The following is a 26,106-nucleotide window of genomic DNA, read 5'->3' as shown; positions in this document are numbered from 1 at the left end:
TCCTGGTTCACACTGCTTTCTCTTTAATGAAAGAATCTCAGCAGCCAGAGAATTACCTACTCATCTAGGAATGCTGTGCACAACAAAGGCTGTCAGAGTTCAGCAGAACTGCAACACAAGGCCAAGAAGTCCAATACCAGTTATTCTTCAAAAGGCAGACTACAGTTCTTCTCCAGGCAGCAAAAGGTTTCCCTAGCCATTTTCTCTACCATGTTTTTACAAGTGCAGTATTTTAGACTTCTCCACATTCACTTTCTCCGTGTCCTCCAAGAACTTGAGAGAGATGAAATGTTCTGAATACCAGCCATATGAAAGTAAATGGACAAACACCTATGTAGAAATTTTTGTCTGGAGATGAGTGCGAAAATATTTAATCAGGTGAAACAGAGATAAGAATGAACGGACACATCCCCTTGTTCTTAAACAGGAACGGATCTCCCATTTAAACCTAGATTTAATCTAATTGTCAGTAAATCAGTCAGACATCTTTAAACAGCATTCATGAAGAATATATTTCAAGGGTTTCCTTACTGTGCTGTTTCCCTTCATCATCTAATTAGCCATTGCCAGAGCCTTCAGTACATTATGGCTTCATCCCAAACAGCTCATTACAAGAGATAAATAAAAGCAAAGATGGGGTACTGTAGCTGTTGAATGTCATCATTTCTTGCAGATGTACCAGGACACTAGTAAAAAAAACAGACACCTGTGCTTTCTGCCCAAGAGCATACACTTCTCAGCACCATTAGAAAAGTTTCCTTTTTTTCTTCCTAGGATTTTCCTCTTCTTGCTGCCTTCTCAACTTGTACAGCAACAAATCAGTCCTCCTTCCTTTTTTCTCCTCCTTTTCCCATCAGACTACACTAGTCTCTCTCTTGCACATCTGCTTCCATTTTCTTCCCTCTTTCTGACTTTTCTTGTTTAAGCTGTTGGGTGTAACCTTCCTTTACACGTCCAGAAGACAAAGGACAGCTTCTTCAACATGCATGTAGAAAAAGCCTCTGAAAGCTAGTTGGTTAGCATCACCATTCATTTTCACAAATGTCACGTTTTAAAGTCAAACCAGGACAACAAATAACTTTGAGGGTGTGTCTGCATTACAAGAAAAGTATGTATGTGCTCAGGTTCATGGTCTTGCTCAGGCCTTAAATACACATCTTCAATTTTTACAGTCATATCCTAAAGGTAGCCCTATCCTAGAAAACTTGCATAGCTTTCCTCAGTTCTGTGCTCTGTCATTAGAGGTTAAGGGAGATCTGCTTCCACATGTGAAAGTTCAGAGCTGAAGAGCATCATCTCAGAATGTTGTGATACCACCAGCCTGAACCAGAAATTCCATCACATCTACATGATTAAGTTAGCAATTGCAGATTTCTTGGTGGCTTCCAAATCTGATTTGCATGCTGCTTCCAGACTCTCAGTAATCATTACCTTTACGTGACTCTACAATTCCCAAAAGGATCTCCAACAACTCTCTGACTGGGTATTGCATCATAAATATGTCGAGTCAACAAAGCTAGATACTAAAGAAGGATAAAATAACTTCCTTTTTAGTGCTAGTAAGGAAAGACAAGATCTTCCACAATATTCCACACATAAATTCCAAGAAAAAATATCCATGAAAGACTTGTACATGGTACACAACATGAGTTATGCACAGAAGTACCAAACAGATTTGAGCAACCAGAATATGAAGTGCTGTTTGAAGTGTTTTAAACAAGCTGTACGGAGAGTTAAAAGGCAGCTTCTTTGTCTCAAATGTACAGGTCATATCCAGAGCCATCAAGGAACTACTGATAAAGATGAGCCCTCCTGCTTTTGTTTATGCTGCTTCTTCAATAGTTAGGGCTCCCAGTAGGTGGAAGGATCAAAGCATGGCTCTATTATGTGCTGAAATATTCTAGAGATACAGAAATCTATGATTTTTCTGCTTATACGTGAACAAGGAGGAGTATAACAGAATTTACATCCCTTCCAGACACCACATCTTCAGCAATAATTAGTTTTCTTATTTCGGGGCCAACTATTTTGAAGGATGTTTCTCAGGCCTGATTTCATCAGAATTTCTGAGTCTTTTTTTTTTTTTTTTTCAAATTAACTGCTGCTAGTATGATAGTTAGTAAGTTCTGATAGTTAAATCCCTAGATACAGGGACTGGATAGAATTTACTCAGTGAAGAAATAGGTTTTCTATTTATTTACCACTTCATGCTTAACAATCATGCCAACCAGATCTAAACGCTATCAGCTTATCGAACAGTTGCTGATCCTGGCTACAGCACAGTGTGCAGACATCTTATTGGGAGATGCACACTACATTAGGCTATGACTATCTTCCAAGATTTACAAGGCATTTTGTCAACTTTTACTGTATTATAATTCTTTCAACCTGATTGCAAATTCCAATGCCATATTCAATATTATAAAATCACGTTTCCCCTTTAAAATATATATTTTTTAAAAAGTTCTTCATACCTTTCTCACTGGATAGAAAGCTGATTGTTGCAATGTGCTCTCGGGGGAGTGACTGCTGACACTGGCTTCTTCATCTAGTGACTGCGACAGGGAGGGACTATCACTTTTGTCAAGAGGAATTACAGGCATCTGGGCATCAAGTTCAGTGGAACTCTCACAGACCTACAAATCACAATTAAGAATTTGTGTTTTCAAAATCTCAGAGAGAAAAATGGTAACAAATTCACATCAACTCACTGCATACACAATATGACAAGACTGGAAAGACTCTAAAACAATGAAGATGTTCAAAGCAACCCTAAGTAGAGAGATAAATGAATGGAGAAAGATTTCTCTCAAACATTCACAGAATCAACCAGGTTGGAAGAGACCTCTGGGATCATCGAGTCCAACCGTTGCCCTGACACCACCCTGTCAACTAGACCATGGCACTAAGTGCCATGTCCAGTCTTTTCTTAAACACATCCAGAGATGGTGACTCCACCACCTCCCTGGGCAGCCCATTCCAATGTCTAATAACCCCTTCTGAAAAGAAATTCTTCCTGATGTCCAACCTGAACCTCCCCTGGCGAAGCTTGAGGCTGTGTCCTCTTGTCCTATCACTAGTTGCCTGGGAGAAGAGGCCAACTCCCACTCCACTACAACCGCCCTTCAGGTAGTTGTAGACTGCAATAAGGTCACCTCGGAGCCTCCTCTTCTCCAGGCTAAACAACCCCAGCTCCCTCAGCCATTCCTCGTAGGTCAGACCCTCCAGACCCTTCACCAGCTTGGTCGCCCTCCTCTGGACTCGCTCCAACACCTCAACATCTTTCTTGAAGTGCGGGGCCCAGAACTGAACACAGTACTCAAGATGCGGCCTCACCAGGGCCGAGTACAGAGGGACGATCACTTCCCTAGACCGGCTGGCTACACTATTCCTAATAGAGGCCAGGATGCCATTGGCCTTCTTGGCCACCTGGGCACACTGCTGGCTCATGTTTAGCCAGCTGTCGATCAGCACCCCCAGGTCTCTTTCCGCCGGGCCGCTTTCTAACCACTCTTCCCCCAGCCTGTAGAGCTGCATGGGGTTGTTGTGGCCGAAGTGTAAGACCCGGCACTGTTCTTGTTGAACCTCATGCCGTTGGTCTCGGCCCATCTATCTAACCTGTCCAAATCCCTCTGAAGGGCCTTCCTACCATCCAGCAGATCGACACTCCCACCCCGCTTGGTGTCATCTGCAAATGTACTGAGGGTGCACTCAATCCCTACGTCTAGATCATCTATAAAGATATTGAACAGCACCAACCCCAGAACTGAGCCCTGGGGAACACCACTAGTGACCGGCCGCCAGTTGGACTTTGCCCCATTCACCACCACTCTCTGGGCTCGGCCATCCAGCAAGTTTTTAACACATTTAAGAGTCCACCCATCCAAGCCCCGGGCAGCTAGTTTGTCTAGCAGGATGCTGTGGGAGACAGTGTCGAATGCCTTATTGAAGTCTAGATAGACTACATCCACAGCCCTGCCCTCATCTACTAAGTGGGTCACTTTGTCATAGAAGGAGATCAGGTTGGTCGAGCAGGACCTGCCTTTCATGAATCCATGTTGACTGGCCCCGATGCCCCGATTGTCCTGCATGTGCCGTGTAATGGCACTCAGGATGATCTGTTCCATCACCTTGCCTGGCACCGAGGTCAGGCTGACAGGCCTATAGTTCCCTGGATCGTCCTTCCGGCCCTTCTTGTAGATGGGCGTTACATTTGCTAATTTCCAGTCAGCTGGAACTTCTCCAGTTAACCAGGACTGCAGGTAGATAATAGAGAGTGGTTTGGCAAGTTCATCTGCCGGTTCCTTCATTACTCTGGGGTGAATCCCATCCGGGTCCATAGCCTTGTGGGTGTCCAATTGGCACAGCAGGTCACTAACCATCTCCTCCTGGATTACAGGGGGTTCACACAGCCCCCCATCCCTAACTTCAGGCTCTGGGGGCCGAGTCTCCTGAGGACAACTGGTCTTGACATTAAAGACCGAGGCAAAGAAGGCATTGGGCACCTCTGCCTTTTCCTCATCCCCTGACACTACACTACCCTCCTCATTCAGCAAGTGGTGGAGGCTCTCCTTGACCCTCCTTTTGCTGTTGATGTATTTGTAAAAGCTTTTTTTGTTATCTTTGACTGTACCAGCCAAATCAAGCTCTAATTGAGCTTTGGCCCTTCTAATCTTCTCCCTACATGACCTGGCCACGTCCCTATAGACCTCCCAAGTTACCTGACCCTTCTTCCAGAGCAAGTAGGTTCTCTTTTTTTCCTTAAGTTCTAGCCTAAGTTCTCTGTTTAACCAGGCCGGTCTTTTTCCCCGACGGCTTGTCTTCCTACACACCAGGACAGCCTGTTCCTGAATATTTAGCAATTCCCTTTTGAAGCATGTCCAGCCTTCCTGGACTCCTTTGCCCTTCAGAACCGATTGCCAAGGGACTCGGTCCACCAGCCTCTTAAACAGGCTAAAGTCAGCCCACCAGAAATCTAAGGCAGAAGTTCTACTCTTGCCCCTCCTTACTTCCCCCACTATCGAAAACTCTAACATTTCGTGGTCGCTACTCCCAAGACGGCCACCAACCCTCACATCTCCCACTAGTCCTGCTCTGTTCACAAAAAACAGGTCAAGTAGGGCCCCTCCTCTAGTGGGCTCATTTACCACTTGCATGAGGAAGTTGTCCTCCACACATTCGAGGAATCTCCTAGATTTCTTCCTCTCTGCCATGTTGTATTTCCAGCAGACATCCGGCAAGTTGAAGTCACCCACGAGTACAAGGGCCAGCAACCGGGCGGCTTCTGACAGCCGCTTGTAAAACGCCTCGTCCGCCTGCTCATCCTGGTTGGGTGGTCTATAACAGACTCCCACCGTAATGTCCGCCCTGCCGACCTTCCCCCTGATCTTCACCCATAAACATTCAACCTTGTCATCCTCATCTTCCTCAATTTCAACACAGTCCAATCACTCCCTAACATACAACGCTACCCCACCGCCTCTCCTGCTTCGCCTGTCCCTCTTAATGAGCCTATAGCCATCCATAGCTGCACTCCAGTCATGAGAGTCATCCCACCACGTTTCTGTGATGGCAACCACATCATAACCTTCCTGCTGTACAGTGGCTTCTAGCTCTTCCTGTTTGTGGCCCATACTGCGTGCATTGGTGTAAACACACTTCAGCTGGGCTAGCGGCCTTGCCCCCGACGCAGGCCTGTCACCCCTAGGTTCATTTGTGGCTGCCCTGGTCTTATCCCCCTCCCCCATTGAACCTCATTAATGAATTAAAAAAAAAAAAAAAAAAAATCAATAAAGCTGCTGAAATGTACAGCTATTCCAAAAGTCTGCAGTCTGCCCCTACAGGTAAGCCACTTTGAGAGCTATTCAAGGTGAGAACTCCACAGAATTTAAACAATGGAAAGCCCCAGACACCTTTCCACTGCAATCTCCAGTGTTTTGAATGAGTTTCAAAGACACCTTATTGTGCACCTTATCTGCCTTGTAGTTTGGATGCTCACCACCAAGCACTGTCTCTTTTTCAAAAGCAGGATTCTTACCAACAGAGGAAAAGGGGAGAAATTAGCCCTGCTGACAAAACTGCAGCAGAACAGCATGTATGAATACCGATGAAAATCTTAAAGGACATGATGCAGCAGCAAGAGCAGTTAATAGTAGAATGGGAAATAACTCTCACACACACACAAAAAAAAAGGTGTTCTTCACTCTCTTTTCACTAATCATTCAGAATCAAAAGGGAATCTTTTTCAAGGACTCAGGGCTTAAAGTTTCCAGTAAAAAGGAGTTGAAATTGAGAGTGAGACTACTGCAGTCCTCCAGTTACCTATTCACAAAGGAGGAATGATGATGCTTTTATTCTCCCACCTGCTGCTCATCTTGTCTATTTATAGATTTGGATCTTTGGGATCCAGGTTGTTTATGCAGCACTTTACAGAAAACTTTGGCCCAATCTGCATGAAGCCTCTGCTGAATACAAACATAGACAAGATAACAACAGAAAGTTCAACCAAATACATGAAATGTCAAACGTAGCTCCCATTTCTGAGCTTGCATTGACTAAATGCAATAGGAAAGAACTTTTAGAGAACTCACTTGTGCTTCATCTTGGATTTGTTGCTGAACTGGGGCTGGCTGCCTCACTATGTAGTTTATTTGACCAACTATGGTCTGTTGAACATGCTGAGGTGGCTTGGCTTGGTTCAGCTGCAAGCTGGACTGTCCTTGGGCCTGCAGAAGCAGCTCCAGATCCTTTTTCATCTCCTCCAGTTCAAACTGGTGGTGCATTATGTCCAAGCTCTGCTGGATGACTTGTTTGTGGGTGTTCTCATTCTGATCTGATGGTGGCGATGCTGGTGGCAGCTGCTGCTGCTGTGATGGCTGCTGCAAGTGGTTAGATTTTATCTTCTGGAGATGACCAAGTTGCACTTGCACAGTTGATGTTTGCAAAGAAGCCCGTGTGCGGAATGGCTGTGGATGGCTCGTGTGAACTTGCTGAGCTTCATGTGATACAACAGCATAACCCAGGGGTTCAGTCTGCTGCGGCTGCTGGGATGGTAAGTGCTTTCCCATCCTCCCGGACATATTCTCTGGCTCTGACCGTGACTGATGTTCCAGCCCAGACTGTGTTAACTTCATAGGCTGGGGGACACCCCTTTGCTCTTTGTCATGTTGCTGTATGCTGTACTGCAGAGGAAAGTGATGCTGATGCAGTTCAGGAGGTTGTCGAACATTTTGATGGCAGTTTATGTCTTGGTAAGAAGACTGAGCTTTGTTTGGGTGAGGTATGCTGAGGCAGTGTGAGCAACACACAGGCGGAGGACACTGAACTGCCAGTGGAAACTGATGTGGCTGGCTATTCACAGGCTCCGGCTGTGATGCTGGTGAACTGTGCCCATGATACAAGGAGCGCTGTAATCCTTGCACATTTCCACAGAGTAGCACATCTGAGTGAGAAACGTGTCCACCCTCCATAGTGAAACCTCCTGGAAAAAACAGCAAATTTACTCCCTCCTATGATCTTGACAAATTTACACAATAAAAAAAATAGTGAACAATGGCCGTTTCCTTGTCTTCATTTCAAATATAAAAAATATTAAAATATCCTATCCAAACAGTCCTTCAACATACCTTCAAGACAAATTTTTCAAAATTTTTCAGTGATTTAAAATCACACCAAACTCCCACTGATGTCAGTGGAACACATGATTTACCAGCAAATGCTTTGAAAAATTGCCCTCAACTTATTTTATTTTAACTGACGGATATGGCTTATTCTTTCATTTTTTACTGAAGTACGAGAATATCTTCTCATCCATAAGCACAGGTACAAAAGACTGCTTCCAGGGTGAAAGTGACAAAAATAAAAGAGATTGATGTTATGTAGGTGAGAATCGTAAAAGCTAGAAATAGAAGTGACCCATGAACTGACCTTGTCCATGCTTTTAGTCAAGAGAAGATTATTCCCTGTAATACTTTTGATAGTGCTTCACCCCATCTAGTTTTAAATATCTTAAAATGGGAAGAGAACCAATCTTTTAGACCATTGATCAGCCTACCAAACTGAATTTACTGTAAAAACCCACTGCAGTTTGGAAATTTATAGCTGGTGGGAAACAAAGTCACAGTATGCACATTTATTATATAATTAACACTGTAATTATTATACAGTCAACATCTTAAAGCCATCTTTGTGCCTGTTAATTGTGTCTCAAGCACTGCTCAGGTCCCTTGGCCACTAAGACACTAAAGGATCTGAGGAGCATGGACATGACTGAGCTGAGCTGCCCCTGGCTAAGGCAGAGGAAATAGCACAAGGCCCACTGCAGATAACTCCATTTCACCCAGGGTACTCCTTACAGAACTGCCAAAGTCAGTGTTGTACAGAGCTATTGCTTGCTGGGACAGAACTGGATTTCAAATACATTGGTCAAAGTCAAGGTTGTTTGATAGCCACGCTACATTTTAAGTAATTTCAGTTAAAAGTTATTTGTTTAGTCCTGCACAGTGTTTCCAGTAAACAAGTAATTGTGTTCTTACATTGTGATTTTGTAACACCATCAAAGATATTTACAGGGTGTATTTCTAGGTAATGTTTATAAGGTAATATTTATATACAGCGATGTCTTTTAATAGGTGAATTGATATAACTGGAGGGAAAAGCAGGGAAGTTCAGCCACACTAGCTTTTCTTCAGAACATGGCAAGAGGTACAAAACTGGAAGTCAAAACAAAAAAAGGAGAGCACTTTAGCGAAAGTACTGTATTCTCTGTATCTGTCTTGTCTAGCTTTGGGCACTTGCCTAATAAACAACAATATATTTCTTACCTAAATTGGACAGTAGTTTAGTCCAGTAGGAGGGATCCCAAGTAAATCTGATCTTCAGAGGAGGGCCTATGTCTGTGTTACAGTTTGTCTCTAACAAGCGCTGGATCTGAAATACAATCTAGTGACAAATCAAAGGATGATGATTTTATTCACAATTATAAGATCATGAAAAATGTTTTATTTGAGAAACACTAAATCCTTAAAACAGTCCTCACATTTACTGCACAATTTCAATTTACTGAAAAAATAAGTATTGCTTTTACCAGTTCTTTGCTGAAGAGAAATGGGATGCTGTTTTTACTGCACACTGCCCAACTGATGAAGTTCTGCACATGTTCTACCTGTCTGCTTAAAACCACAACACCTTGCAGTTGTTGCTCCAAGTTCTGCTTCCTTTCATTGGTGATTTTCTGTTAATAATATGAATCAGTAGAAGATAGTTGTCATTCTTCAGGCACACATAATACATACAATCATTGGCACTACATTATGCATTATTTGCAGAGACAATGTTATTTAGAATCTCTTTAAACCACCAATCATAAAAAGAAAGCAAATCCTCTTCAATAGATAGGTCTGGATTTGGGAAGAACAATGACTTTTCCAGGAGCAAACAACCTACATCATTCTGGCCTTGGTTTAACAGAATAACATAACCCAAAAAAGCTGTAGAAGTTGGATCAAATTTGCACCTGGATCCCTTTCTTCTCCCTTACAATAAACAACAGAAGAGACTCAAGAAAGAATATAAAAAGAGGGGAAGCACACAGCATTTCCTCAGAATGGTCTTCCAGTCTCCAGTAATTCATGATTTAGGGACCACAAAGACAGAGGCTACATTGTCATCCTCAGTGTATTTTTCTATGAATTTGTCTAATTACTTTAGAACCCATGTACAATATCTTGCAGCAAGGAGTTCCTCACTTACTTACCATTTATATGAAGAACTATCTGCCCTTGTTTGATTTGAACACGGCACCTCCCACTTTCATTTGATGCCCCCTACATGCACTTCAACAGAGCACTGTGCATATACTTCAAGTGTATGCACACTTTGGTTGTGGTTATAGATAAGTCAGACAAACACTTAACTGTTGTTGAAACACATGAACAGTGAATTTACTTAATGTTTAATAATACTGAAATGAGAACATACATTTCTCTTTTTTGTAAAGCTACTTGGCCGAGTAGCCATATTTGAGTCAAAGGTAGCCAGCAAGTGCCAAGTGCCTTGTCTTTCCAATACCTGCTAAAATTACCCAAGAATAACAGAGAACTGGAAATTCCGATCATATCTGAAAGCAATTATTGTGCTCAGCACATTTCAAAATCAAATCACATATACTTCAACTGGACATCCAAAAACTGAAGAGTCAAAACTGCAGGCTCTGTTACAGAAAGTAGACCAGAGGATCATTTTCAAAACAGGATATTAAAAGTGCTGCTAGTGGTCTTCTACAAATTAAACATTAAAACCAGAAGCTGGTTTGTTTCATAAGTACTCAGAAGGTGCACACATATTCTCTGTAACTGCACTAGAAAACGCGGTTAACTCATGATAAGCAAACATTTTGCCACTTCATCCCTAATCTTTGTCAACCATTGATTCCACATAAAATTTTGCAGAAAAAAAAAGAGAGAAATGTTTGAAAACATAAGCAAAGGGACAATAACTCTCACAGTCTATATTCTTTCCATTGGCACTGGGATTAAATTTAATTTAGTTTAATTTCCCAAGGTATCAAAGAAACTAGCCTTACTTACTTCAAGTTGCTCAAGAAGGATGTTTGTTCGTTTATTGATTTCATTCATCAAAACCATCTTGGCCATTTTTATTTGATTTTCTACCTTTTTGTATAAATGTTTTACTTCAAGCAACCTGTGGGTAAGAGATACACATCCCTGGATGAGCCAACTGGTATGTCGTTTATTCAGAGCTTAGTAGTTATCTGTTACAAGAACTGATCTAACTATTGACAGAGAACTCCAATGAAAGTTGTACCGTTTCCCATAAATTCTCCCACACTTCTCTTCAAACATAGAATCATAGAATAGTTTGAGCTGGAAGGGACCTTTAAAGGTCATCTAGTCCTACTTCCTGCAACGAGCAGGGACATCTTCAACTAGATCGAGTTGCTCAGAGCCCCATCCAACCTTGAATGTTTCCAGGCATGGGGCATCTACCACCTCTCTGGGCAACCTGTTCCAGTGTTTCACCACCCTCACTGTAAAACATTTATTCCTTATATCTAGTCTGAATCTACTCAGTTTTAGTTTAAAACCATTACTGCTTGTTCTATTGCAACAGGCCCTGCTAAAAAGCCTGTCTCCATCTTTCTTAGAAGCCCCCTTTAAGTATTGAAAGGCTGCAATCAGGTCTCCCTGGAGTCTTCTCCGGGCTGAACTACCCCAACTCTCACAGCCTTTCCTCATAGGAGAGGTGTTCCAGCCCTCTGATAATTTTTGTGGTCCTCCTCTGGACCCGCTCTAACAGGTTCATGGCTTTTCAGTGCTGAGGACTCCAGAGCTGGATGCAGTGCTGCACATGGGGTCTCATCAGAGCAGAGTAGAGGGGCAGAACCACCTTCCTGACCTGCTGGCCATGCTTCTTTTGATGCAGCCCAGGATACGGTCGGATTTCTGGGCTGCGAGCACACACTACCGGCTCATGTCATTTTTCATCTGCCAGTATCCTCAAGTCCTTCTCTGCAGGGCTGCTCTCAATCCCTTCATCCCCCAGCCTGTCTTGATACTGGGGGTTGCCCTGACCCAGGCACAGGACCTTGCACTTGGCCTTGTTGAATCTCACAAGGTTCACACAGGCCCACTTCTCAAGCTTGTCCAGGTCCCTCTGGATGGCATCCTGTCCCTCAGGTGCGTCGACCACAGTACTCAGCTTGGTGTTGTCTGCAAACTTGCTGAGGGTGCACTCAATCCCACTATGTCGTTGATGAAGATATGAAACAGTACAACAGTACTGGTCCCCGTACAGACCCCCAAGGGACACCACTCATCACTGATCTCCATCGGGACACTGAGTCATTGACCACTATCCTCTGGATGTGACATGCTGATGCTGATTGACTCTCTCAAACATCATGCCAAGAATAGTGTTACGTTCTTTGTTAACAAACAGAAGCCATATCAAAAAAACTTTCAGTTTATACTAGAGTATAAATAATATAAATGGATTTGTTCTTTCAAGGAGTTTGAAATGGTTTTATTAATGCAGAAGAGAGATCCAACGGCTAAAAAATACATAATCAGCAGCCAAAATCCAGTTCATATAATGAAATACTTTCATTTTTATACTAATCTTGACTGGAATTGCAGCTTGTTTCGAGGTTTCTTGAAGAAATACAGTATTTTTAAAATAGTCTTTATATCTAATTTTTTCAACTTCTAGTTCGGAAACAGATTATACAAAGAAATCTTAACTCTGAAGTCAGCTGTCTCATGCCTTATAAGGACTATGGAATCATGTATTACAATGACTTGTCAGTACCACTTAAACATGAATTTGATATTTTCAACCTTCCTATTATTTCCTACCTTCCAAGAAAAAAAAAAATATAGCAGCTGCATTTACTTCTGTTAACATACAATTAATGAAAATAATATTTTTACAGATCACCCACTTTCACGAAAAAAAATGCATAGCAATTACCTGTCTTCAATCTGTTTAGCTGAAACCTGAATCCCATTTTTTTTCTCTTCCACTTTACTTATGACGTTTTCCAGGATAACTCTCTGATTTTGCAACGCTTCATCAAGATGTCTGAACCTGTGAAAGAAGGGGAAAATCTCACACCATGTTCTTTTCTGCTGGTAATCAATTTATCAGTTGATAAGTTTAGGGAAACAGCTGCCTTAATACCTGTTTGGACATGGGCCTCTGCTTCTTTCCTACTACAAATGTTCTCTGTGACAGCTAGACTTTATCGCCCTTCATATAGGCAGGCTCATCTCACAGAATCAATCAGGTTGGAAGAGACCTCTGGGATCATCGAGACCAACCATTGCCCTGACACCACCATGACAACTAGACCATGGCACTAAGTGCCATGTCCAGTCTTTTCTTAAACACATCCAGAGATGGTGACTCCACCACCTCCCTGGGCAGCCCATTCCAATGTCTAATGACCCTTCCCGAGAAGAAATTCTTCCTAATGTCCAACCTCAACCTCCCCTGGTGAAGCTTGAGGCTATGTCCTCTTGTCCTATCGCTAGTTGCCTGGGAGAAGAGGCCAACTTCCACCTCACTACAACCTCCCTTCAGGTAGTTGTAGACTGCAATAAGGTCACCTCGGAGCCTCCTCTTCTCCAGGCTAAACAACCCCAGCTCCCTCAGCCGTTCCTCGTAGGTCAGACCCTCCAGACCCTTCACCAGCTTGGTCGCCCTCCTCTGGACTCGCTCCAACACCTCAACATCTTTCTTGAAGTGCGGGGCCCAGAACTGAACACAGTACTCAAGATGCGGCCTCACCAGGGCCGAGTACAGAGGGACGATCACTTCCCTAGACCGGCTGGCTACACTATTCCTAATAGAGGCCAGGATGCCACTGGCCTTCTTGGCCACCTGGGCACACTGCTGGCTCATGTTTAGCCGGCTGTCGATCAGCACCCCCAGGTCTCTTTCTGCTGGGCCGCTTTCTAACCACTCTTTCCCCCAGCTTGTAGCGTTGCATGGGGTTGTTGTGGTCGAAGTGTAAGACCCGGCACTGTTCTCATTGAACCTCATGCCGTTGGTCTCGGCCCATCTATCTAACCTGTCCAGATCCCTCTGTAGGGCCTTCCTACCATCCAGCAGATCGACACTCCCACCCAGCTTGGTGTCATCTGCAAATGTACTAAGGGTGCACTCAATCCCTATGTCTAGATCATCTATAAAGATATTGAACAGCACCAACCCCAGAACTGAGCCCTGGGGAACACCACTAGTAACCAGCCGCCAGTTGGACTTTGCCCCATTCACCACCACTCTCTGGGCTCGGCCATCCAGCAAGTTTTTAACCCATTTAAGAGTCCACCCATCCAAGCCCCGGGCAGCTAGTTTGTCTAGGAGTCTAGATAGACTACATCCACAGCCCTGCCCTCATCTACTAAGTGGGTCACTTTGTCATAGAAGGAGACCGGGTTGGTCGAGCAGGACCTGCCTTTCATGAATCCATGTCGGCTGGCCCCGATGCCCCGATTGTCCTGCATGTGCCATGTAATGGCACTCAGGGTGATCTGTTCCATCACCTTGCCTGGCACCGAGGTCAGGCTGACAGACCTATAGTTCCCTGGATCGTCCTTCTGGCCCTTCTTGTAGATGGGCATTACATTTGCTAATTTCCAGTCAGCTGGAACTTCTCCAGTTAACCAGGACTGCAGGTAGATAATAGAGAGTGGTTTGGCAAGTTCATCTGCCGGTTCCTTCATTACTCTGGGGTGAATCCCATCCGGTTCCATAGCCTTGTGGGTGTCCAATTGGCACAGCAGGTCACTAACCATCTCCTCCTGGATTACAGGGGGTTCACACAACCCCCCATCCCTAACTTCAGGCTCTGGGGGCCGAGTCTCCTGAGGACAACTGGTCTTGACATTAAAGAACGAGGCAAAGAAGGCGTTGGGCACCTCTGCCTTTTCCTCATCCCCTGACACTACACTACCCTCCTCATTCAGCAAGTGGGGAGGGTCAGCTCTCCTTGACCCTCCTTTTGCTGTTGATGTATTTGTAGAAACTTTTTTTGTTATCTTTGACTGTACCAGCCAAATCAAGCTCTAATTGAGCTTTGGCCCTTCTAATCTTCTCCCTACATGACCTGGCCACGTCCCTATAGACCTCCCAAGTTACCTGACCCTTCTTCCAGAGCAAGTAGGTTCTCTTTTTTTCCTTAAGTTCTAGCCTAAGTTCTCTGTTTAACCAGGCCGGTCTTTTTCCCCGACGGCTTGTCTTCCTACACACCAGGACAGCCTGTTCCTGAATATTTAGCAATTCCTTCTTAAAGCACATCCAGCCTTCCTGGACTCCTTTGCCCTTCAGAACCGATTGCCAAGGGACTCGGTCCACCAGCCTCTTAAACAGGCTAAAGTCAGCCCACCAGAAATCTAAGGCAGAAGTTCTACTCTTGCCCCTCCTTACTTCCCCCACTATCGAAAACTCTAACATTTCGTGGTCGCTACTCCCAAGACGGCCACCAACCCTCACATCTCCCACTAGTCCCTCCCTGTTCACAAACAACAGGTCAAGCAGGGCCCCTCCTCTAGTGGGCTCATTTACCACTTGCATGAGGAAGTTGTCCTCCACACACTCTAGGAACCTCCTAGATTGCTTCCTCTCTGCCTTGTTGTATTTCCAGTAGACATCCGGCAAGTTGAAGTCACCCACGAGTACAAGGGCCAGTGACCGGGCAGCTTCTGACAGCCGCTTGTAAAACGCCTCGTCCGCCTGCTCATCCTGGTTGGGTGGTCTATAACAGACTCCCACCGTAATGTCCGCCCTGCCAACCTTCCCCCTGCTCTTCACCCATAGACATTCAACCTTGCCATCCTCATCTTCCTCAATTTCAACACAGTCCAAGCACTCCCTAACATACAACGCTATCCCACCACCTCGCCTGCTTCGCCTGTCCCTCAAAAAGTGTCACTGTGTATAGACAATTCCTTACATGGTACACACTTCCACAGGCAAACAGCATGCTTAAGCGTTGGTAACTCTGGTCTTGTACAGTCATTATGTCTTCGATAAAGACAAATAGAAGTATTTGTACCATGCTATGTATTGAGTTCAGCTTGTGTCTTTGAGCACAATCACGAGGAACTACATGCATGCCTACATAGTATCTGGGCAGACAATACAATTGGGAAGGTAAACACTGCTGAGAGCAGCGAGTGATTCTGTGGGGACAGTAACCCCTGTGTTACACTGCTTGGGCATAAGACAACTGAACTGAGTTTGCTGTGGCTTTTAAGTTTGGACTAGTCTGCAACTTCAGCTGACAGGAAATGCAGATGAACAGTCTTAAATCTAAATTATCTACAGTTTTAGACAGGATTATGATTAAGCAATCAATGCGTGGTACCTGTGTTCCTTATGCTCTGTCAGAAGGCAGCTGCGGCACGTAAGGGTATCGCAGGTCTCACAAAACAGCTTGAGTAGCTCTTGAGTGTGCATGGGACAAAATAAGGAAAACTCACTTGCTTCATCTTCAGTTGCTGAGGAATATAAAGCAATGGTGTCATTGACAAGGATTACTATTCAGTAATAGTACTTCTGAACAGTAATAATACTGTTCAGAAAAAGAGTTGCCAAACTCTCACAATTTTATTGAAACTCAATGTTATTTTAAAAAGACCCAGGCCCTGGAACCATCTGATTATACGAAGCGGGGTTTGTTTATATTTTTTTCCTGGCCTTATACATCCCACAAACTGAGCACATCAAAGTGTTTCAGAAACAACTCATCAAACCAAATTCATATTGTCCTCTAAACTCTCCTGAGTTTTAAATATCTCTCATGATTTTGGCACCTGCCTCACAACTTTGAATGCCTTGGTGTCTATGTTTAGCCCACACCAAGGGCTAAACAATAACCAGTTGTTCTATCACCCAAGACCCCTCCCCAGCTAAGAAAGGGAACTGGGAAAAGGAGGGAGACTCATGGGTTGAAATTTAAACAGATTTAATAAAATAAGAAAACCAATATCAATACTAATACAAAAGACACGGAGTTATACTCAGCCCATAGAGTGGTGGCAAGTTCCTCCAGGGATCATAACCATTGAGAAGAGAGGAGAAAGAGTGATGAGAAAAGAGACCAGAGCAAAGAGCCTCACCCATCCCCAGCAAACTTTCCCATTTATAGTGAGTATGACATTAATGTTATAGAATACATCTATGGGCCAGCCTGGGTCAGCTGCCCTGGCTTTCACTGCTAATGGACTTGATCACCATACCACAGCTGGCCACAAATGTAACAGAGAAGTGATTCTATATATTTTATCCCCACGTAATTGGTATGGCAAACCAGTCAACAAAACTGTATTGTAAAATGTAGAAAAGTAAATATATTAAATAAACCTGAAGTCACAGCAGAAGCAAGGAAATCCTTTTCTTAAAAAGTCACATGGGAAATTGTTTTTCACACCTGTGTTTGTTGCAAATGCAGTACATAAACTTCAGCAGCTAGGGGATATTGATATTAGGCACTAAAACCTGTTCTTAAAAGGATTTTCTAAAGAGTAATGTGATGAAGAGTAAGAATAGACAGTAGATATGTCAAGTGGAAGCATTGCTCCTGTACAGTCTATTCTTGCCTTCTTTCCTGGATACGGAAGAATTGTTTTGCAAAGAAGGAACACTGCCAATGAAAGAATGCAAAAAAAACCCCACTAAACCATGGCAAAACAAAACCCTTTCCACTGAAGTTAGACATTCACAAGTACATCTATATTAATAGTTAAGTCAGGGACAGGGAAGCTCTTTTCTTGGATCCCAAAAAACACAGACTCCAGAGCTTATTTTATTAACCAGTGTAGGGACCACTCATCATTATTACTGGTGAAAAATATTATTTTTTCAAAATGGTCAAAAAGTACAAGCAATGCTAAAGTATAGTGACAGATTTATGCAGGTCAGTGTTCAAATCCTCTGTCTACAGAACCATCAACATTATTAGCACATAGGGACATGTATGGGGACAACAAGAAAAACATATGATTGCATCCTCGAAGTATTCCTACAAAGACACTATCCCATTATTCTTTACCAACACACGAGAAATTAAACAAAATAATCATCATTAGATAACACTTATTGATACAAACTTCAAATGAAATAAAAACATCACTTATTTATATATCATTATTTGCTCATCTACAATGAGAAAAATGTTTCAATTTTCCCACACCAAACCTATCTTACTTATTTAAACATTTAAAAAAACAACTTGTGGCAGGGACCATGCTCTCATCCTGAAGCAAAATAGAGCCCTTTATAGAATCCAGTCTCTGAAATGATATTATTGCAATAACACGGAGATACACTGTGCAGCAAGTTATACTAATTCAGTCACTTTATTTTCAAATTGGAAAATGCACAATGTAGACATAGTAAGGCTAAGGAAATCTGATGGCTGACAAAGACAATGAAAATATGGAGAAAATCCATGCCATGCTCTAAAGAAAATATGTCAAATTTCCTACTTGTTAGATTGCTATCTACCTTAAATATTTCTGAGATGGTTGATCTACTTCCGCCAGTTCAATTGACCTTCCCCTCCGTCTTCTTAATGTAAAGTGCAAGAAGATAATTTGTGATAGATTAGGCTAAGACTTTTATGTAACAGCATTACATAGTTTACATTGTTACGCATTATTTAATACAGTATCATGCTTTATTCTTCAGCGAAGATTATTGTTTTATATTATTATTGAATCAAATGCTAATAGATAGCATTATTAAAAGAGGAAATTCAATCAGAGGGGCTTTTTTAGCCCAATCCAATATTTTTTTCTATCAAGGTACAAACTGAATTCACCTTGACAGCAGATTTTTTTTCTGATTGTACTGCAAATGTACTTTTGCATTAAAACCTGCAGCTGACAATGCAAATAATACATAACCAAGCAGGTTGTATAACCCATATACAACCAAGGTGGATGTCGAAGATCATCTTTTCCTCCCCTATGGGATCAGATATTATATCTTAAAAGAAAAATAAAAAGCCCATAATAACTATCTCAATTTTCATGAGTTGGCAAAGCCCCCTAAGTGGTCAGCACCTGCAGAGCATGCAAGCTCTTTTTCTGAAAACTCAGGATCAAATTATCCATATTAAACTCCAACTTATAATGAGATGTGGTCTTTAAGGTCCAAGTATAATGAAGCCTAGTCACAATCTTATATAATGATTTCTCAGTTTTTCTCTCTCTGAAGGGTTCTTTAGCCTTTGGGTGATTGTAATCATCCCAGAGAAATCAGTGGGTTTTTAGTACTGTGTCAGATTTAAGAAACAAGCAGATTTTAAATGCAAACTAAGGATAAAAATCAATGTTATCTAATTACAACACAGACCCACAGCCTCTGCCACTAGTAATTCCCTGACTCAATTGACATATCAGTGAGAACTGCCACTGAGCCATGATATTCTCAATCTAGTTTATACTCAGCTCAGAGCTACACTCTTGAGTTTTAAAATAAGTTGAATTCTTACAAATCAGATGCTAAACAAGGGCCTATTTTTTCTAGGAGCAGACATCTTGACCACAACTATCTATGCTAGCTTCTTGAAAAGAACCTCACTTGAAAAACAGTGAAAGTTCAGTTGCCCTAAATTCTGAATTAACATCATTTGAGTCACCATTTTCTACAGCCTATATTTTCTTTATCTCAGGTGGATCACTTGAATAATTAACAGGAAGTTTTAAATCTCTGTTCCTCTGATCAGTTGATGTCAACTTTGGAAAAGCAATCTCATCTTGGCTAATAGAGTCCTCCCTCAACTTGCAGAATTCACAATCACTCAAACTTTGATTTTATAGGTTCATACTCAACTTTGACAGACTGAAAGTAAAGGACAGTATAGCAAAGAGAAAATTATTCAGCTTGTGCACTAGCCTATAAATAGTTGGTATGTCAGTACCAGATCATTTACTTCTAACACAGTTTTGGCAAAAGGATTGTTTCTACTCAGTTGCAAAGCACAGATTTCCACTTAACAAGGAAAGAGCCTGTACTAATACTGAATGTCCCTTTAAGAAAATTGGGACTAAGGGAGGAAGAAGTTCTGGTTTTACGACTTTAAGCTGTTCGAGAGCTCTGCAGAACTTTGAACTTAACAAAGTGCACTTATTCCCAGTACTAATGCAGAGCCCTCCAGCAAAAGGTTTGTTCTTCATATATTATTCCTCCAAGACTGCTGCTTAACCTGTCATAAAGCTTTGGCCCACATTCCCAGCAACTAGTTCTCCAGTGCTCAGCAAATTCATTCCAGAATCAGATTTCAATATTTTCACATCTTGTGGACACAGATCCAGAAAGTTTTCAAGGGTTTTTTGGGTTGCTTTTCTTTTTTTTTTTTTTAAACTGTCAGGAAAAATCAGTGTCTATGAAAAACTGCAAGGAGTGCAGTTTAACCCATCGGTGAACCACATCTCAGCATCTCTCCATATTCATAACCAGGAGTAACAGTCTGGCACTCACAAGAGAACTGGAATTTTTAATAGTACCTCTAGAAGTGCTTCAGCTAACAAGAATATGCTGGAGCAATCATAGAAGATATAAATGTTAGTGTGAAACTGGGTGAGGGGGTCAGGGATCAAAGTGGTGTCCAGTGTGTGCTATTTCTCTGCTTTTATGCTTAAAAAATAAGGTCTGGTTTTCAATGCAGGAGCTCAGTAACAGTTTTTAGCTGTGACACACACCACTCCCATAACTTCCCATTCCAGTTCTCCATAATCATGTTCAAAACAATGAAATCTAACTAGCACAACCACCCTCTCAAGCTATCAGGTGTTATAGAATGCTATGGAGGTGAATCAGATTAAGCTGTTTCCAAACAAGAATGGACCCCTTTCCAATACCAAGAAACCCTCACAATATATCCCCTACAAGCAGCATTCATTGTGTGGGCCTTTACTTCAGAGTCATAAAGGATAAGTCAGTAGGAAAAAGAAATCAGGCTACTTTAAAATTGTTTTGTTCTTATACGGCATTTTTCAGTCCCAGCCTAGTCCTGCTCCTCCCCACGCCCTTAACTTCTAAATACAAGTTTGAATGAAGGGTAAAGTTCTCAAAAATCACATGAATTTGGTACACTGGTCTGCAGCATGACCTGAGGAGTCACCAGACTAAGGGTGCTGCCTGGCAGCCAGCTCAGCCTTTCAGCTGCGTGAGCTGGGTCTCACCCAGTGGGCAGTCGATGGCCCAGGAAGGAAGCAAGAGATGTGCGGGGAAAGTGGATGGGGAACTGTGACAGAGAACTGCAGGTTCTGCGTGGCAGGTGGTGATCAGATGTGTTACACGGAGCATAGGTATCATGAGGAAGAAGCAGAAAGAAAGGTTTCCCAGGGAAGCCAGGCTCCTTTAGTTCTGCCACTCAAGGAGGAAATTATTTATCAAAATGAACAGGAATAGGTAGGATTTAATGTGATTCGTTGTTTTTTTTTCCCCTACTTTACTTCATTTCAAACCCAGGGAATCTTAGTTTTCAGATGACAAAAGAAAGCCTGGCCCTTGCAAAGCAAATGGCAAAAGATGGAACAGTTTAAAGGTACAAGATCAATGGGATAGAGTCTCTTAATGATCACAAAGGCCTACAAAGAAGGTGGCTGTTGTTCAGAAGCACCACACACACACTGAAGGTGGCTACTGAACCTGAAAGCAGAGGATCCGTTATTTCCAGAAAAGGAAAAAAAAAAAAAAAAAAAGCCTGAGTTCTATTATATTTGCTTTCTTTGAAATATCCTGAGGGGATATCTATGTCCTAAATAAATAATATATACATAAATAATAATAATAAAAAACACAGATTGCATCCCCAATCACTTCTTAGATTAATTGCCTATATATACACTACCAACCTCCTTGTCCATTTCTTTTTCAGCATGTAGAATTTAGGACTAAAAAGATGAGAAAGCATTTTAGTTTATGTGTTTGCATCTTTTTATTTATACAGCACACACAAAACCACAACTAAGCCACAGGTATATTTTCTTACCATTATTTGTCAACAATATGAGCTGGTAATCTTACTCAAAGTGAAATGAAATTATAAACAGTCGAAGCCTCAAAACCACAGTCCTTATCTTGCCATCAACTCAAGAAGAAAAACATATTGTCCATCCAATCAGGGCATTTGAGGGGTGACTGGGGGGACTTCAGTTTATATTGTTCTCTAGGAAAGACCCAGAAAACCTTTAAATGTCTTCTGTGTTTTTTTATTATTACAGACTTTTTTTTGTTTACACTCTATTTGGCAACAGCATATCACATCTCAAGTGCCTCATACTCTGTTTGATATGATCACCCCGGACTTAAAAGAACTCCATCCATGGTGAGCATAATGTATAGGCTTCTACAGGCAAAATCCTAATGCCAAAAAAAAAAAAAAAATATAAAAAGTATAATCAGTGGGCTACACCTATGTTTATTCGTTGTTCTGTCCTTCATCTTCCTTATGAAGAAGAATGACAGTGCAGCACAAACAACTTTATATGTGAGCAAAGTGTAAACTTAATCCATTGTATAAAATTGCAAAACTCTTATTTTAGGTTGCAAATTGCTTATGTAAGTTTAGGTTAGCATACTCCTCGGCATATTTCTGACATACAAGTAAAGAAAATAATGAGCAGTAATAGGAGATGATAATCCCTTCTGTGGATCATCATTGCATAGGGATGAGACATATTTATCAGAGGCCTATATAGTGGTCACACTCAGGAACCACGTTTTTCACTCCAGGCTTAGCAAAGGAATATCCTATAGTGATCACAGCCTTTTGCTGTCTGTGACTCTCCCTCCCACACTTTGTCCATAAGCACAGGAATTGCTTTATGATAGTTTCCTGAAGAAACTTACCCAAAAGAGGACAGAAATACTGAAAGGGCAAGGCCGGTTGCTGTTGTAGCCTACCAAACCCTAGCCCATCACTCCGCAGACTGAAAAGGCATGTGGAAAAGAGAGTCTCTGTGAAACACAAATATCCAAAATTTTGCAAATACTGCGGAATGCTGATTGTGGCAATGGCCCTAAAGTTATAGAAAAACCACATAATGCCTCATTGACACATACATATCCTTCTGAGTCACAAACAGAGAGCGTGGTGTCCACAGCACAGAGCCTGCAACTGCTCCTTTTTCAACTGAATAACTGAGACAAGAAGAAACAAAATTTCAAAATGCATCTTCAGTACCTGTGCAGCCCTCCAGGGATACAGACAGGAAGCGGTCTCCAGTTTCCTTGCCATGTCTGTGTTCCTCTGTACATGAGCTGCACAACCACTTATTGCAGCTTGTACAGAGACTGTGAGCAGGTCTCTTCTGTTTACACGTGGAGCAGCTCTAAGAACAAAAAGTGCAATTACATACAAGGATAACAAATTAGCCGTACAAACTCTTATCTTTAATAGACTATGATTTAGATTGGTAGGCTTAATATTTTTCTTCCTCAGACTAATGCAATTCAAATGTTTTTAAGAGTCTGGTTATTGTCGTAAAAGGGAACAGAATAAAATTAAGATTTGAAGTTCTTAAATCAGTTGTCTTTCTGTGTTCTAGCACAATCAAGCATAATTATGACATGATGCAAGAATTATTCAGCAAAATTCTAGGGTCCATGTTACATGTGAAGTCAGTAGAAATAATCTAATGACTTGTTTCTTGTGAACTGAAAAAGCCTTGAAACTACGAAATAAGACTTGTCCGATTTCAGTTAAGGAGGGTTAGGTTAAAAGTTACTTTTTAAAATGAGTGATGTGCTTCGTCATCCCTTTCTGTTAGTGGTGTACTACTTGCTGATGACTTTAACACATCTAATGAGCGTACACCTTACTTTTTTTTTACATATATATATGTATGTGTATATATATTTAGATAGATAGACACAGGTATTTTCTACCTCAGAAAAGATAGTCTAGGTTGACAAGTAAATATGTGAAATGTTAAAGAGTCAAACATAGCCCATCAAAAAGTTTTTTAATCTACCTACCATTTCCTTTCTAATCACCTTATGCAGAAGCATTTTACCATAACATTTCAGTGTCATTCATTAGTTTTTGCCCATTACTAGTTATTTAACAAACTAAAAACTCTATAGGCTAGAATCCACTTCTGCTTTCATGTATATGAACGTAAATTGGAGCTACTTCAGCAGAGCTACTCTGAATCTACATTGCTTTATTTAAAATTAGAGCTTACTCTATTTGCTTTAGCGTTATATGAACCACTCTGATAGAGTGTAGCTGTCAGAAAAATACATAAAACATGCCAATGGTAAGGCAATTTAGAAAACAATATGGGGACACCCACAGACTATTAATAAAAAAACTTAGTTCTTATTCCCTAAAGAGATGACCAGAAATTAGCTCAATTTATATATTGATATCACATGTGGTGAACTGGAAACATAAGACACAGGAATATGAGAAGAACTGGAAAATATAACTGTCATCCCTATTGATTCAACAGTTTAGGAAATGCCCTTTGTTATATAGGCCGTGCTGTCTGGAAGCTTCACTAAAGGGGAAATGAATAAAGCAGCACATAAATGAAGCGGGTAATTTGATCTTTGGTATCCAGAATGAACTCGAGTTATTTCAAGATAGTTATAATGATATTTCTTTCAAAAAGGATTTGCACTAGGCATAAAATACCTTCTTTGAAAACTCCTAATATTAATGGTTTTTACTTACCATAGCCACAAATAGATACTAATGGGCAGAGTGAACATAGCGATGTAATTTTTCCATCATCAAAACATAAAAGCTTTGCCATCAGTTTATCAAACTCAAACATTTCCTACAAGGTTATAATATATCTGCTGCACTTATGCATAGTTCCTGAATATTGCCACTACTCAGGGCTACTTAAGCAACTAATAATAGATGGCAAAATGGTGCCCTTTCTTTTGGGCATCAGCTTATCTTCAATTCAGTTCGGTTACGATCACGTCCCAACTATTCTAATGGGAAACATATAATCAAAATGCTAGGGTATTTACCCAGGGAGGCAAAGCTTGTTATATAAAAAAAAAAGTGTCTAATTTAAAATGTACCCACGAAGGGCCAGCTTAGGGAACAGGTCAAAAGTTGAGGGATGCTCTGCCTTCTCTGCAACAACCAAAACTGCTTAATCACAGGTCTACCTGTAACTGCTCAGCTGTCAGTCTGAGTAGAACTTATATTGACACTGTACTGTGTTAACATTACTTTTAAGTTGCAGAGAACAGTTTTCCCAGAGTTACATTATTTATGATGTGGAAATGGGTTTTTGGGCAAGAGATTCTGAATTGCATGTTTTTGAAACTCCTGCTGCTGGCATATAGCACATTCTATCATTTATGCTTCACTGTCTCACACACTGAGAAACATCTTGCTTCCAAACACTTTGTTACAAGACTTCAGATTCCCATTTGAACATATTAGGTAAATTAAGAAAATTATGGCAGCTCAGCTGTGTCTCAGTTGGATGAGCTGGTGCTTCTTTTGATATCACTGATGGCTTTAGTCGGTGGGGGAGGAGGGAAGAATGGTGCTTAAAAGACAGTAAGCAAGCTTCACTGACACATGACTTGACTTAATAAAAAGGAAGTAATCCAAAAACTATGAGGAAGGTTCGCGAGTCCCTCTAAGGTATTCTTGTGCTCCAGTGAGAAATCTGCTTTACTGAGCTGCTCTTAGGACTCCTAAGGGACTACAGAAAAGAAAAACCTTTTAAAGAATATTTGAAAAAATAATCCAGTGCTTTTGAAGACATTGGATATTCTCATTTGATTTCCTTTCTACACAAATTCTCATTGAAAGGTAAATGATGTGAGCATAATAAAGTGCATTCTAAACATTCAGCAATATCTTATGAATTTGTTTCTTCTCTTTGAAGAGTGGATGTGAACAAGCGTCTTCCTGTTTTAGATAAAGTTACGTTGCACTCTTGAAGCACCTTACACCTGAAGTTGTCAACACTCTTTGCTTGCATTGATTTTTTAATTTCCCCAGAACACTCCATGGATGAGGTTACACATTCTTTTCTTTTTAACAATGGAGAAAATGAAACACAGAAATGACTGACAGGGAAGAAGCACATCCCCTCTACACTTTTTTGCAACAGTGTCACTGGGCAAGTCACTTGCACAATTTAAAGCAGTCTCAAGCCTTCTGCGTGGGACAGAACTGACCTACAAATTGTTGCTGCCCTACAGCAGTTAAGAGGAGTGGAAAGATACATCTTCTGTCCTACATTATGGAAAAAGTGTTCCCCTCCCCCCAAAGGCCCTGAAACTGAATATCCAATGTGGCTATCCCGTTTACTTAGGAATCAAAAGTGCAAAAGAGACAGGAACTGGTTCAGAAGGTGAAGTCCGGTATCCCTGCTTATTTGTTATTCTTCCGTTGCTTTGGATCACACTTTGGATAAAGCAGTCAGCAGATTACAGAATAGTTTTGACAAGTTTTCACCTGTTTTACCTCCCAGCTACAGGTAATACTACCACATTCTGAAATCAATCTTATTCATGCAAATAATAGAATACTATTTTGTAACAAAGGGGGCAGAAATACACACCTTTCTCTGTCCTTCCTCATGA

At 41.5% G+C, this 26,106-nt stretch overlaps 1 protein-coding gene across 1 annotated transcript in view; it reads right to left on the bottom strand.

Moving 5' to 3' along the window:
• TRIM66 (tripartite motif containing 66) overlaps window positions 1–26,106 on the bottom strand; it is a 65,527-nt gene that overhangs the window by 21,287 nt on the left and 18,134 nt on the right. Inside the window, exons 3-10 of the mRNA XM_068399335.1 lie at window positions 22,721–22,868; window positions 15,890–16,022; window positions 12,490–12,606; window positions 10,587–10,701; window positions 9,086–9,232; window positions 8,823–8,940; window positions 6,591–7,480; window positions 2,475–2,636 (exon numbers count right to left, since the gene is read on the bottom strand). Of these exons, the coding sequence (XP_068255436.1) occupies window positions 2,475–2,636; window positions 6,591–7,480; window positions 8,823–8,940; window positions 9,086–9,232; window positions 10,587–10,701; window positions 12,490–12,606; window positions 15,890–16,022; window positions 22,721–22,868 (1,830 nt within the window). The remainder of the gene's footprint in view (window positions 1–2,474; window positions 2,637–6,590; window positions 7,481–8,822; window positions 8,941–9,085; window positions 9,233–10,586; window positions 10,702–12,489; window positions 12,607–15,889; window positions 16,023–22,720; window positions 22,869–26,106) is intronic.

This window comes from Nyctibius grandis, chromosome 4 (assembly GCF_013368605.1).
Source record: "Nyctibius grandis isolate bNycGra1 chromosome 4, bNycGra1.pri, whole genome shotgun sequence".
In the NCBI taxonomy this organism is placed as follows: Eukaryota; Metazoa; Chordata; class Aves; order Nyctibiiformes; family Nyctibiidae; genus Nyctibius; species Nyctibius grandis.
Note: the sequence above shows the minus strand (reverse complement) of the source record. Positions and strands in the feature narration are given on the sequence as shown.